The sequence below is a fragment of the Rhopalosiphum padi genome, chromosome 2 (genome assembly GCF_020882245.1).
Source record: "Rhopalosiphum padi isolate XX-2018 chromosome 2, ASM2088224v1, whole genome shotgun sequence".
NCBI lineage: Eukaryota > Metazoa > Arthropoda > Insecta > Hemiptera > Aphididae > Rhopalosiphum > Rhopalosiphum padi.
The window spans coordinates 611,884-627,299 of NC_083598.1; the positions used below are offsets into that span (position 1 = coordinate 611,884).

General features: G+C 26.0%; 1 protein-coding gene across 2 annotated transcripts in view; it reads left to right on the forward strand.

The window, feature by feature from the left end:
* Positions 1-14,815, forward strand: part of LOC132923375 (uncharacterized) — a 35,354-nt gene extending 20,539 nt beyond the window's left edge. Inside the window, exons 2-9 of one of the 2 annotated variants that reach the window (XM_060987345.1) lie at positions 2,460-2,669; positions 6,323-6,439; positions 6,519-6,605; positions 7,505-7,749; positions 7,945-8,086; positions 9,658-9,767; positions 10,802-12,119; positions 12,211-14,815. In XM_060987345.1, coding sequence (XP_060843328.1) covers positions 2,460-2,669; positions 6,323-6,439; positions 6,519-6,605; positions 7,505-7,749; positions 7,945-8,086; positions 9,658-9,767; positions 10,802-12,106 — 2,216 coding nt within the window. In that variant the 3' untranslated portion in view covers positions 12,107-12,119; positions 12,211-14,815. Of the gene's footprint in view, positions 1-2,459; positions 2,670-6,322; positions 6,440-6,518; positions 6,606-7,504; positions 7,750-7,944; positions 8,087-9,657; positions 9,768-10,801 lie in introns of both variants that reach the window. The other variant, XM_060987344.1, reaches the window with a different exon arrangement.
* The last annotated feature ends 601 nt before the right edge of the window (positions 14,816-15,416 follow it).

Sequence of the window (15,416 nt, forward strand, 5' to 3'; positions counted from 1 at the left end):
ATAAATGTACAAAATACAAAAACATACATTTTTTAATAATATTTATATTAAAATTATTATTTATTTAAAGTAAACAATACTATAAACTATATTATAAGTAATAATTAATAAGTATAGCTAAGGTAAAACTTTTAAATATCTATGATTCGTTTATTAGTAGATCTTAGGTTTTAATAGGAGAGGGGATGGAACTATGTCGTATGAAATATAATATACAACTTCATTGTTTTAATTGTTTTTTTTTTAATAGTTTCAAAATAAAATGTATGTTGTTGTTTTTCGTTTTTATTTTAATTACCTATCGAATTTAATATTTTTCAGTCAAATATAGCTTTTTTACAAAAATGCTATTAGAATTTTTGATAGACGACCTTATTAAAGATGATCAAGGTGACCCATAATACGTAATCTAAAACTTAATTCATTCAGTAATATAATAACTAATTTACAATGTCGCTGATTATAAATAAATAAAAAAAATTAATTATGTTGTTTATATAGTTTACTTAAATAGTCATTCATAGAAGAGAAACTTTATATTAAAAATATTTTAAAACAAGTCTGTATAGTTTTTTTCTGATGCATGAATTTAAATTTTAAGCAAAAATGTATTACCAAATATAATGTGCTATGTCACAGATATTTTTACTGATTCCTTTTATAATAAACAATTATTTAACGAGGTTAAATAATTATTATTATCTATATATCTTTTGATCATTGTCCGCTAAGAACATAGATTAAATTTTTAATATTTTAAGACATTTTATACATAGCTGAATTATTTATAACGTAAAATGTATTATTCTCTCAGAGAAATTACTTAATATAATTTTGAAAAAATATTTTAATTCAGATATCTAAAGCTAGTTATTTGATAATAATTAATGATGTTAAAATGAAAATAACATTACTCGTTAAAAATACGTTTGTAGTATCTTTAAAAGACGTCATTGCACGTAGTTAATAGATAAAAAATACTCTCATGTCTCATAGAGGTTTATTATTTTATAGAGAAACATATAATACAAATTATAAGTACCTACCTATTCTATCTACTTTTGCTATAGAATTTTTCACAGAAACGAGCTTACAAAGTTAGACAAGTATTGTAGGCACGCATTGTTCAAATGACGAATGAGAAAAAATTACTTTTTTCATATTTAAATGTCAAATCTACTCGAGTAACACTAAAAATAAGTATCTTACACGAGCAGAATAACCATTTGGACTAGCTATTTTTATGTCTATCTTCAAACGCTGCAGTGTATATGGTTTAGAAGTTGCCAAATAGTTTTCATAAATTATACATCAATAATTTAAGTTCATACATTTATAATCATCCATGAACATTTATTAACGATAACTTTCTTTTAAACTTGAACCCAATGTCGAGTGATGATAAAAAAGAACACCTTTGCCATTATATTATGATATACTCTCTAGCTGTTTTAATCGTGGCCCTTTAACTAATTAATATTTGTTTTTGTTACACTCAATGTTAAAAATCATATTCATTTTTTAGAGTACACCGAACAAAATATTTTAAGCGCAATTAATATTTTTTCTGATTTCAACATTTTCGTGGGTACCTATTTATCTAACTTACCTATTACGGCTATTGTGTATACAGTATATTATAATAAAATACTATACTTATCGTTATAGTACTGTATATATTATATCCGGTATTGTTAAACATTTTACATGCAAATGTAAAGAGTACCTACTTAAGTACTACTAATTATAGTCATGAACAAGTGAACCACATACACAACTACACAAGGAATAGTCAGCATTGTCTTTGCTACAAACGGATCATTTAACGGCTGACGTACCGTCACCGTATTAAAGAAACGTTTGAGTTACAAAATGCAAACGAACAGACATTGCATACAAATATATTGAAAAAAAAGTTAGTTAAAGTGCAGTAGTTAAATATACCGCAGGTATAGGCTTAGGTTCATGGGTAATAAAATAAACGTGTTTCGATATTTTCAGGGATGCATCATTTAATGTGGTTTTTTTAATGGAATTGTTCCATGTATTTATTATTTTTTATATTTTTAAAATATGGTTCCTCATACTTGAGACGATCTATGAAATTGCTTATTCGATGTACCTATATGTGGTTTTTGTATAATATTGTAAATAATTTATTTTTACAGGACATGGTGTTATACTATATTATACAATAGTGAATAGATCTAATTTTTGCCCTCGGGTTATTGTGTGGTGAAATAGAAATACACTTTTTGTGGCATCTGTTTGGGTTTTACCTCTATATTATTTTTTTTTCTTCGTATAAATCAATAAAAAATGAATATATAATAATAACAATACAATAATATTATAAAAATAACAATAATAATAACTGCATATTATTATGATTTATCGCTATAACCGGAAATAATAATTATACTTAAATAGTTAAATATAATATTATATAACTGTTACAGCGGACAAGCCGTATGCGGCTGTTGAACAACCTTCTGGCCGTCATGCGACGGACCCGAAACCAGCGAATTTTGCCGCGGCGGCAGGTCGACGAAGTCATCACGCTCAACACCAACCGTACCAACAGCATCAGTTACCGAACCGAAATCATTCAACGAGTGTTAGTCCACAGAATCATCACGTGGAATCTTCAACCGTCACGTTTAATGAGGGTAAATAAAAAAAATTATAAAGTAGATAAACCTACCCTCTTCTCCAACGCTAACACGCGTAAAAACAATAATTATGATGTTTTACCAACAGAAAAATCTATACATATATATTATTCATAAATAATTAGATTATAATTTAATACTATAATGTATAGCATTTGCGAATAAACGACTTGTGACATTTTGTTTAAAAACTTCAAGTGTTAAGCATCGTTTGTATGTATATTTTAATATAATAATGATTATCAAATTCGAATAATAAAAAAAATAATTTAAGTAGGTAAACGAGTTATTGTATAATATAATTTATTAATATTTAGACACTAATATAGGTAGATGTAAATTATCTATGACATTAAATCGTTACGTTTGATTTGGAAAATTTTATTCCATATTAATCTTTTTAATTAATAATTACTAGTAACTAATAAGATATTCAATTAATAAATAAAATATTTTCACATTAATCAACAAGATTCACTACTTTTATTTAAAAAAAAAATAATAATTTAATTTAATTTAATTAAAATGTTAATGGTTTATAATAGTAGGTATACCATAATGAGCTGTGGTGCTAAACATTTTAAAACAATATAATAAACCTATATACAATATAAATAAATATTATGATTAATAGTTACTTCAGTACTAAATACGAATTACGGAGGAATAACAGTATTACATTAAAGATTAGCCTGATTAAAAAACATTCAGCACTCTTACCAAAAATATCTTTCACAGAAAAAATAAGTACAAAAAACACATAGAAATATCAATATATTGCTCGTTTCACTTGAAATCTAAAAAATTAAAAGCATAATTTAATATGCATAATATTTTATTAGTAGGTAACATATTTTTGTATTTTATTTTTGCTATAATATAGGAAACAAATGTGGCGAAAGGGATTCACGCATATTTTACAACCCAGGGACTATATTATAAGTATAAACTGTTTAAATATTTTTATTCAGTTGTAAATAAAATTGCTAAAAATATTGAAGTTTTCGCCGTGAATTTTATATTTTTAAATTATAAAATATTTATTTTGATTGCCTTATAATTATGTAAGATTTCTTTGTTTGAAATAAATAAATACTCAAAACCAAAAGCATATTAGTTCATGTAAAAATACTTGACAAAATGCCTATTTTAATAAGATACTCAAGCCAAATTTTTACATATGAAATATGAATGATCATTATTGAGTTAATAACATGTTTCATAGGTATGAAAATATAATGTGTTAGATAATTTAATGACGGCATCAAACAGCTTATATTGCAAACATAAAATGTATATATTATTAACTGTTCTTTGATATATATTTTTTTTGTAATAATTATTTTAGAATCTTAAATATTATATCAAGAAAATATTTTTTTTCTTTTTATGAGATGTTAATATGGCTATTCAAAATAATGTTTATTACTATGTTATATGGAATGGTAATAATATTAAATTATATAACCTTAAATGAGATTATGTGAGAACAAAATTATGAAACTACATTTATATGTGTGAATATTTCAAGTATACAGAAAAAAATAATGTAATTATTGGAATTAATAATTTATTATTTTTATATATAATTTATAAAAAAAAGAACAATTACTTATTATAATATAAATAGTATCTAAATTCTAACAGAGTTTTTATAATTTAATAATTATTAATATACCTAACAATAATGTAATATATTATATTATGATAAAATTACGTAAATTATTCAAAACGATTAAAAATAATATGATAAACAAAATAGTAGGTATAATGATTAAAATAGTAAGTTTTTAATATAATATATTATACTATATAGATTCATTATTAGTGTTTATTTATTTAAGTTCTAAATCCATTGATTCTGTCCACGTGATTTCGTCAGAGAACGCATGAATATCTTATACCAGGATTCTTTAAACTTTCTTAGGGGACAAAATTCCTAGAAAATATTATACTTAACAGTTTGTACTGAGTGTCTGTGTTAAAAAGAAAACTTTTTGTGGTTCCCCGTTTTAAAAATCATTTATTTTAACAGTTCTTATTCTGTTTGAGCGACTCTATGTTTTTATAGTAAAACGTATAAGACTATACTATATTCATACAACAGCATTCCAAGTTTTGGATACCGTGGTTGAAGGTGCACAGAGGTGCATTATCAAATGTTATTCTGAAAATTTGGAAACTTTTTATTAATTATTCCTCTAAGCTTATACAGTATACTTTGACGATCAAATTGGTTATACTACTCAAGATATCATAATATATTACAGAGATAAGTTTTAAATAATAACTTATGCTCATACAATATTATATAATAGTTTATTTTTATTGAGTAGTTGAAAACTAAAATATATATCATATTATTAATGGTTAATTTAAATAATCTCAAAATAATTTCCATAACAATGAGAAACTAAATATTTTCTAAAATTTTAATCATTCACAATAATTTTAAATGTATAGAAATAGAAAACAATATTTATTTTTAAAATTCAATCTGTATACCCATGCAATTATGAATATTTATTTTCAAACTGTTAAATAATAATTCCAGCGTAATGTACGAGTACATTTTACATTTTAATCTGATAAAATAAAAAAAAAATAATAATAATATACATAGATAAATACAATTTCTAAATGACTATTATAATAGCATAATATATATTATATATTTGTTAAGTTTGTAATCACTTTAAAACTCTTCACGTTTATGAGTAAAAGAATCAACGACATATTAATATTGACTTATACATTTATGATATAAAACATAATGTAACAATAATATATTCTACTTTTGAGATATCTGAAACACAATGTTTGTTTAATGAGCACTTAAAATATTTATTAACAATAAGCAAACGTTTGTATGGTTTTCAAAAAAAATAAAATCAGACGAAACAGCTAAAATTATTATTATAAATTTACGAGTTAAGTATGACGGTTATAGTATATTTAATAATATTATATTTCTTAGTGAGTTGATATCCATTAAATTTTCATTGAATGATTTTAATGATACACGATTTCGCTCTTATATATTTTTGCGCGTAATGGTGTGGTACATGGGGCACTTAAGGACAATGACCTAGTCCCTTATTGATTCTACTGTTTCAAATGCATGTGCGTAATATTATCAACATTGTTTTTTTGTATACTTAATATATTTATAGATCACATAGGTGAAAGATGACAAACAACATATCATAACGTTTTAAACAGCATTATATGTCGTAATTGTATTTTATTATTAGGCGATCTCCAAAAAAATTAATTAAATATTTTTTTTTACAACATTGTTATTATAACTACAATTTAATTAAAATAAAAAATACAAATTGTGACTCTCAAACAATAATATTTATCCGTTCATTTAAAATATTTTAACATTATTACATAACTTATATTCACAAATTTCTTCGTAAGTTTCACTTATATTTTATGTATACAATGCTCATGGTTTAATTTTATAAACAGTTTAAGTACAATAAATCGAGAGAAGTTTGAAATTTAATATACGAAAATTGTTTTCATAATAATTTAGTTTTGTAATACATAGCTTACAGTTTGAATTAAATATATTTTTTAATGTATTAATTTATTATGTACTATAGTATTTCCAATGTATTATTCAATTTTAATTTTTATAGACGAATACACAAAGATCACAACGCCTAGACAAGACGTGCTGTTCAAAAAAGGTTACTTGGGAAGACGTAAGCATAACAGTGTACCAGTTATTACTGAGGCTTTAAATGAAAATGAAGGTCAGTAACATTAAATCGAAACAATCATCTTATAGAATGAATTTTTAATCGATATAAGTATAATAATTGTTCGTTTTAGACGGTGTTTCAATTGATATCAACCCTTTGGAAGAGTTGTGTGCTCACGGCGAATATGTTGACCCATCTGCGATGTACATTCTTAGTGGTACGTAATGACTATAAATTATAATATTTTATTACCACATACATTTTATTATGTTGAAATAAGCGTCGTTTAAATTTACTTTTGATTGATTATTATTTGTTTTATTATACTAATACTAAATAATTTAACTAAAATATAAGATATATAATTAATATTTATAAATTGGCAATAAACCGTCTATTACTAACATTTATCATTAATATATTATGTGATCTATCAATGTATAAATGTAATTAATAATGTTCTTAAGCGTTTTATATTTTAATATAAATACCAATTTATATATGCAACCAAATGAGGAACCGAACAAGTGTTGTTTTTATAGTTTAACACTTAAAGTTCATTCTATCCGAGATGTATACGGGTGCTTGTTATTTATCGTTTTTCTTAATCTTAAGTGTTTACCTACTGTCCTATTTTATATGTATTTTTTGCTGTAAATGTATTAATTTTAAAGAACTCGAAGTTCAATATTTTTGATAGAATGTACTTAAGCCTCATAATCTAATATATATTATAAATATAGGAAATTTGAACTACTATTACATTAAAACTGCTTTGAAGTATTCACAGAAAATAAACTGGCCATTTTATAGAATTTAAGATTTTTTCTACATTTGAGAATAAAACGAAGTCCGTTTTATATATAAATCTCATTTATTATTACATAAAATATCTAAAAAGTGCAACGTTAAAATGAAATGGTAGGTACACAATAACAACGATAACATAGCTATTGGGTAGGTACTCAATTTAAAGTGGTTTTTTTTTATCTAATTGTTTTAATTAAGAACTATTAGTATTTTTTTACATACTACATTTGATTTAATTCTAACACAATGAAAAATGACCTTGACTAACAAAACACAATATACTTACGTGATTTGTTGGACCCTCAGGTGGCGGATACGAGATTTACGATCCGTATACCGGTAATGTGACTATGCTGATGGGGCCGCCACCTGGTCACTATCCACCAGTCGGACATCCAATGCTACCGGCGATGTCATACCAACCAATGCCAATGCAACCCGTCGACTGGTATAACTCTTCAAATGCAACTTCCGACTGGATATCCGGGGGTGCCGTGTACCAGCCAAATAACAGACATCATAAGAGATCAACGACTGCCGATGCTCAGCAGGTAAAAATCTATTATATTTCAATCTTGTTATTAATCTTTGACTTTGGCCACTCTTTCGAATGGCGATATTTTATATTTTTATGACTTATATGATCGATGCTAAGCTAGTGCGTAAAAATTTATAGGTGACAAATTATCCTTAATCTATACGATTTTTGGTCTTCAATATTAAAATTTATTTTTAATTTATCACAGAACGGCAGTGCTCAGAGTTCAGAAGTGGTCAGTGGTGCCCAGGAATCGAGTCTAGACGATCAGCAGAGTTTATATCAGTCATCGCAGCCGTATAATATGTACCCTGGATATATGTTTGGCACTCCTCTGTACAATTATAATGGTGAGTAACCAAAACCTGGAAAAAATATTTTTGGTTTTCACCTATTTACGGAAAAATTCTAACGAATAAAAAATATATAAACAAATAACAATAGGTGCAGATAATAAGCGTATATCATATGATAATATAATAATATTATTAATACACGATGTGCTTGCAGTAGTTGTATAATTATTGTATTCCATTACTATTTGTATACAATTAAAACTTATTTGATGTAAAATCTTTCAAAATTGTTTTTATCATATCAGGTAAATATTGTACACAGGTGCTAACTGTCTGTCTGGGATATAAGATGTTTATCAGTTTCGTAAGCAAGTAAATAGTATTAGGCAATAATCATATAATCAAGTACTTATCAACGAAACAGACTACGATCGGCGATGACGATGACCTGAATATTATTAACTTATAGTTCATGTCCATTTAGATTACGTACAAGTCATTGCCAAACATTCCATACGTCTAATTTAACTTTGGCTTCGATAGCCAGAAAATATGCTGGTACATAACTTACATCCCGACGATTAGCACACAGCCGTAATATTATTAGGTGATGAATGTTACCAATCAATATCACAGCTCCCGACATCATGACATAGACAACGTGTCTATTCTTCTCATTATTTCCTGTTTGAACTCGACGCCAAGTTTTTCCGTTTCAGCCTGAGTTTATTTTATTCATATTTATGAACGTTGGATAAAATGAACACAGTGTTTTTAAACAGTCTTATTGTTCTTTATCCTATATGATGTAGTGGAATGGAGCCAAAAGGCATAATTTCAAATTACTATTTTTATAACGAACATTTTTTCTAGCTTGAGGGAAGGTGAATTTGTACACGTATACATTTATAAAAATAATTTACTAGTTGAAAATCACAGAAACTATAAATGATTTTTTATTTGTATTTTTAATGAGTTAATTACGATTTCTAAATTTTACAACACTGACGATCTACATTCTCTGCTTTAGTATATTTTATTATTATATTTAATATTACATCACACTTAATAATTACTTATAATTATACTTATACTTTGCCTTTTTATTGTATACACGTAATTGTATATTTTAATATATAAACATAATATGTATAAATACAATTGAATAGATTGAAAATGCATAGAACATTCGACACTTGTTTACTTTATTCGATTGAATAGAATTAAAAATAAAAAAAACCCAGTGTTCTATGTATTAATCGATTTTCATGAGGTGAAGCATTAAAAAAAATTGATTTTAAAAATTAAGTATACCCTTATATTATATATATTCCTACTACATTACCATCCAAAAGCTGTGCATAGGTATTGAATATATTATTTCTATTTAATCATCGTTAAGAAGTCACAAATAGGGTAATTTATTTTTAAATCTATAAATAGTTTAAAAGCATTTTTTTTTTTATTAAACAAAATATAATAATTTTCTATTTGATTTAATTAAAAAATTAGAGAGAAAAGTTTAAAAGAAATAAAAATTGAGTATAATAAAAATGTAACTCGATTAATTTAACCTAAATTTGTAAATTATATATTAATATAGGTGAATTTATTGTTAATTATAGGTGTAAGCATTCAAGTTCCACAGTCACAGTCTCCTCCTTCACCTTCAATTAGTTGTGATTACACTAACGGAAAACGGCGTAAGAAAAAGAAGCGTAGAAAGCGAGGAGACGTAAGTATCTTTACACAAAACTTAACTTAGTAAAAATACTCAGAAACTAACTCGTGTAAAATCAGTTAGATTTGAATATCTGATCAATATTATTTAGTTAAATTAAATTCATATAGGTTACTTTTACAAATTTAATGAAATTGGTTGATTGTTTTCCTTGCACAATCTCACTAAGCTATTTTGAACATTTTAATTTATTATAATGTTTGGATAAATTATATTATTTAAAAATAAAAGTAAATTGACATTCAACTAGGAACAAGTGAAGTGGAAATAACTCACAATTGACATTTCAAAAATAAAAAATAAAAAAGGAATTAGTTACTCTGGCAATCACCAACACTATTCAAACACAAAAGAATTAAAGGTAAAAGGTCAATAATGTGGTTTAAAAATAAATCTATTTACGCTATGAGAACGTCTATTGCAGTATTCAGTATCAAATAGCGATTATTTATATTTTAAACCATAATATGAATATAATGAATATTGCAACGTCATTAAAAAAAAACTAAATTAAAAATTAATTAAAAATATAATTTTAATAAACATTTAGTAAAATAAAGTGCCTTTGCCTAGTTCAAAACATGTATATTTAAATTTATGAAACAAAAGTTCAATAATTATGAATATCTTATACATTTAGTTATATATATTTTTAAACATATTTTTATTAATTACATTAAAATGAAAATAAACAAGAAATAGTGTTTTATAATTTGTGTACTAAATACTACTATGTACACTAGGGTTAGGTTAGCTTAGTCTATCTTTATTCAGTTCACTAGTACTGAATACAGATAGACTTAGACAATAATAGACATAGAAAGATAACATACCTAATATTTATCATCAAATTACATAAAACAATGGTCTATATTAATATTTAGGTACTTAAATAATATTAGAATAAAATATTATTTTGTTTTATATAAAAATTAGTTTTTAATATTTAAATAATTAAACAAGTGATTAATAGGTTAGGTTCTTAATGCATTTATTTATGAAATTATTAAAAAATATATTATTTTTAGGTAACTGATGAATATTCAGATTCTAGTTCAGAAGAACAAAAAAGTCAATCGGGTGCTAGTTGTGACCTCGTACTGGACTCGGAAAAGACCTCTGATTCGGGTGTGTTAACAAACAATAGTGGTGGTTCAACGCCAGTGAATGTCATACCCGTCCAGTTGTCCCACAGCGCACCACCATTCCATATGGAATGTCCACCACCATTTGAAATATTGCATGGAACACCGATCCTCGTTCATCATCATCCGGATCAAATGGCCACATATTATCAACCGATACCACAATACGCGGAACAATTAGCCCCAATAGGTTACCAGGTTATACCGGAAGAACAAGTTGAATCAGCAGAGATCAATGATGACCAACCGGATGCGGAACCGGCTCCTAGCTATTCAGCAGAAAACTCTGACTCAGGCATTAGCTCTCCAAACAGTGAAGTAATGGTCAAAAGTTCTGCAGATAATAAACACGAAAAACCACAAGCTGTTAATGGCAATAGTGGACAGCCAGTGACTAAAAAAAGTAGAAATAAGAAGAGCAAACAACGAGAAAAAACTACTACAGAATCAATTATTAAGACGAAGAGTAAAGACTTGCCGAAAAACCAACACGAAGGAAGTAAGAAATCGTCAAAAATTGCTAAAGAACCAGCCATTATAAAAAAATTAAACGCCAAAAAGAACAAATCTAGATCAGAACATGAAAAATTAGAAACTACAAAACCACTTAAAGAAGAGCAATCAAAACCAGAAATAGAAAACATTTCAGAAGAAATTATTCAATTGTCAATCAGCCCGGAGGCAGAGTGGATACAAGAAGAAGAATTCTGTTCGTTGGAGTGTACTCCCAGGTCTACAACGGACAATATTCAATTTCAATTCACAAAGACACAATCGCTTGATTCATGTGAATCCGTTGAAGAGGAGACATTTGCGACGGCGGTGAACACCGGCAATTCTGATACAGAGAATGAAATTAGACAGGACGAAGTGGGAAAACAAGAATTGGCATCACCTATTAATGCAGCTATCCCGGGACCGATAACAGAAGCCGTGACAAAATGGCTAAATGATCAGGGTGGCTTGATGTTATCTCCATGTTTAGATGATTCGGGCACTGATGACGGCGAACTCAGCGAATACGACGATTTTGAAGAACACTTAAGTACGACTAGTCCAAAAAACGTGCAAGGCAACCCTTACCCTGCGCTGTCTCGTAGTGACGGGTCAAGGGTTGCTGGTTCTTCATCTCACGATCAACGACAAAGCGGACTTATATCCAGTGGCATATGTTGTTTAACTCAATAATTATTTAGACAAGGTCATTATATTTAAAACAATATATTATACATTGTAATTATTTACGATAAAACCTGTACAAAAAAGTAATACGATAAGGACACTACTTACAGGGCATGAGAAATTCACATACAATGGCCGACCTCTTGAAAATTGGGCCCTTTGTACAGTTCCTCAGGCATACATTAAAAATTAACAAATTAATCACTTCTTTGAATAGTCTTTTTTAATATATCTCATTCTAAGTTAAGTTTTCAATGATATAAGAAAAGAAAAATTTGCATTTAAATTCTTTTTAAATGATTATTTTTAGGTCATTTCATTATTCATATAATGCAAATTTTTCTTTCATTTTTATAAACCATGGAAATTTGGTGTAATTATGAGACTGCTTTTTGGATCTCCTCTTCAGGAGTAATTTGTTAATAAGTTCATTATAAAATTTGTTAATCGTTATCATTAAAAATAAAATATTTTTGTCGTTAACAATCAAGTTTAAAATGGCATAAAAATTAAATATATATAGTAACCATAAAATAAATATTGTTATCTTTGATTTGCATGTTTAAATGGATATGGATGGGTTCAGTATGTCTGATCTAAATATAAAGTAATGAAATGTTTCACTGACAGTCAACAATATAATAACATAACACTGTTATTTTTATAATGTTTACTACCTAAAGGCTATAATGTATTACTTGTGTATTGCAGAGATCAAATCAATTTTATTTGAAAATATAATTAATTTGGAATTACTACTTCTTCCTATAACTCCCAACATCGATTTTTCAAATTTACTGCTATTGGGTTTGCTATACAGACAATTATTTGTTATTTGAGTATATATATTAATATTCTGGAGGATAAGGTTGAAAAGTTCCACTAAAATTCATTAATATGTATTATAAGAAAAAAATTACTTAATTGTATTGAGATTTACTAGATATTAGCAATCTCAGTAACGCTCAACTACTTATTTCAAATCTTCAATAGTATATACACAAAATACCTAACTTATTGATTATTTAATTTAGATTCTGAAATGGTTTAATTGACCATCAAAATTAAGTATATTTAATAGGTACTATAATTTAGAATACTTAGTTTTTAATTTATCATAAGTAGGACATAAGATAACAAATAGTAATAATAGTAGCCGATAAAAACGGTACTGTCTGAATTTGGTGCTTATACTTAAAAACATGATATTACAATTTTAGTCTAACTTTAATAATATGTAGCTAATATATAAAAGTTGATATAAAAATAAAAACAAAACATTATTAGTTTAAATTGTTTGGGTGATATTTAAATGTGCATAGAATGAGGCTGCCTGGATATTACTGTTGTGTTATTATATAGAAATTTAATTTGTTATGAAACATTTAATAATTGGTTTAGGGTGTTCCAAATGTATACAGCGTTTTTATAAAACATTATTTTTTCTAAAACAATATTATCATTGATATTTTTTATGATATGCAAATGTTTAATTTTTAAAAATTACATTATAATAATATAATTTCCCTTCCTCGTATCCATAATATTGATCTAAAATAAATGGGTATGTTTACCTACTTGAAAATTAATTAATTTTTAAAAAATGTGATGTCTTGATGTTTTATTCACTCTTGCAAATTTTTCAAGCTATACTCGTTATAGTTTTAAAGATTTTAGTGCACAGTTGTTACAAAAGTTAATTCAAAATAAAACTGGTTGTACATTATGCATCAATAAACATAACTTCTGGCATGATTGATGTGTAAGCTAGGATAATATTATTAGTAAAAATATATGTACGGCCATTTTTATTCTGTTAAATATTTAGAAAATATGTTATGTTATTATTTTTTTTTTTTTAGTTGCCTATTATTATTGTTATTTGACAACAATATTTAATTATGTAGTTATTTAATTAAAAATTGATTAGACGTAATAATATGTATTGCTGAATTATTAATATAATTTGAAGTCGAATACTGTGTTTAGCAGTTTACTTACACATAAAGAAAACAGTCAATAATAAATGTATACATACGTGATACATGAAATTTCAAGTCATTGTTATAATATAATCCGATAGGTTCTAACCAATTTTAAATTATATTACCAACCATAGATATTGTAATACTATTAATGCACTAACTAAATTATATCAACACTTAAAAAATCAGTATTAAGCCAAGGATATTTTAACGTTTACTATTATATTCATTTTTTTACATATACATAGATACTTATATATACAATATTTATAATGTAACAATATCATCACCCCCATTCCCTTGTCTGGTTTGGCTTAATTTGTGCAAGAATATAATATTATGTCTGTTTATATATAAATAAATAAATAAGTATATAAATATTATATATATATATGGTTTGTATGTATAGTATATATATATATTTATTTATGATTATTAATTACAATATATTGTATTACTATTTTGTTATGCAACATGCTACAAGTTTAGGCTTTTGATAATTAAGTGCCTTAGGTCATTCCTTTATAAGCGAAATTATTCGAAACGGAATTTGTTTTTTTTTCGTTCAACAACATCGCGTTACTTTGTCTCGTACATAAGACATTGAAGATCGTTAATTTATGATTGTGTACTGGTTGATGTATGCATGCTAATTATATTTTACTTTCCAATTTTTGGAGAAAAAAATAGCATATTTAATGTTTATTAAATAAATATATGAAAACCAAAATTGTTTGTTGTTTTTTTTCCTAAATATATTTTAAACAGCGATAGAATTTAAAAAAATAATAATCTATTTAATGTAACAAAATATTAAAACGATTTCAATCTGTTATAAATTATTTACTACATCTATGATCTATAAGTCTTGAATCCTGTTTATAATAGTTTATTACAGGGGTGGCCAACTTTCTGCTCTCATAATAGTTAAGTGCGGCTCATATCTTGTTTATTAAATCAAAATTTAGGTACTTATTATTATTATGAATTTTAATGTCTTGTATACATTCATAAAAATGTATCAAATTATACAAAATATATTTATAAAAGTTTTGGCTCTTGGTATCAATGTATTTATTACTCTTAAATATATTCATGTTGGCTATCCCTGATGGATTATAATATCAATGGTTTAAAACTCTTTTAATAGGTTTATTAACTGGGCAATCAATAATCATCTAGATCTTTGTCGCTAGATGGTGCTGTCATATACGAATATACGTACATACGCGATATCGTATAATTTTGTATTTCCATCCGATGTTATACGGAAGTTTAAATTTTTCTCGTGATTACTGAGCCATAGACATACCGCAATCATTTATGACTAA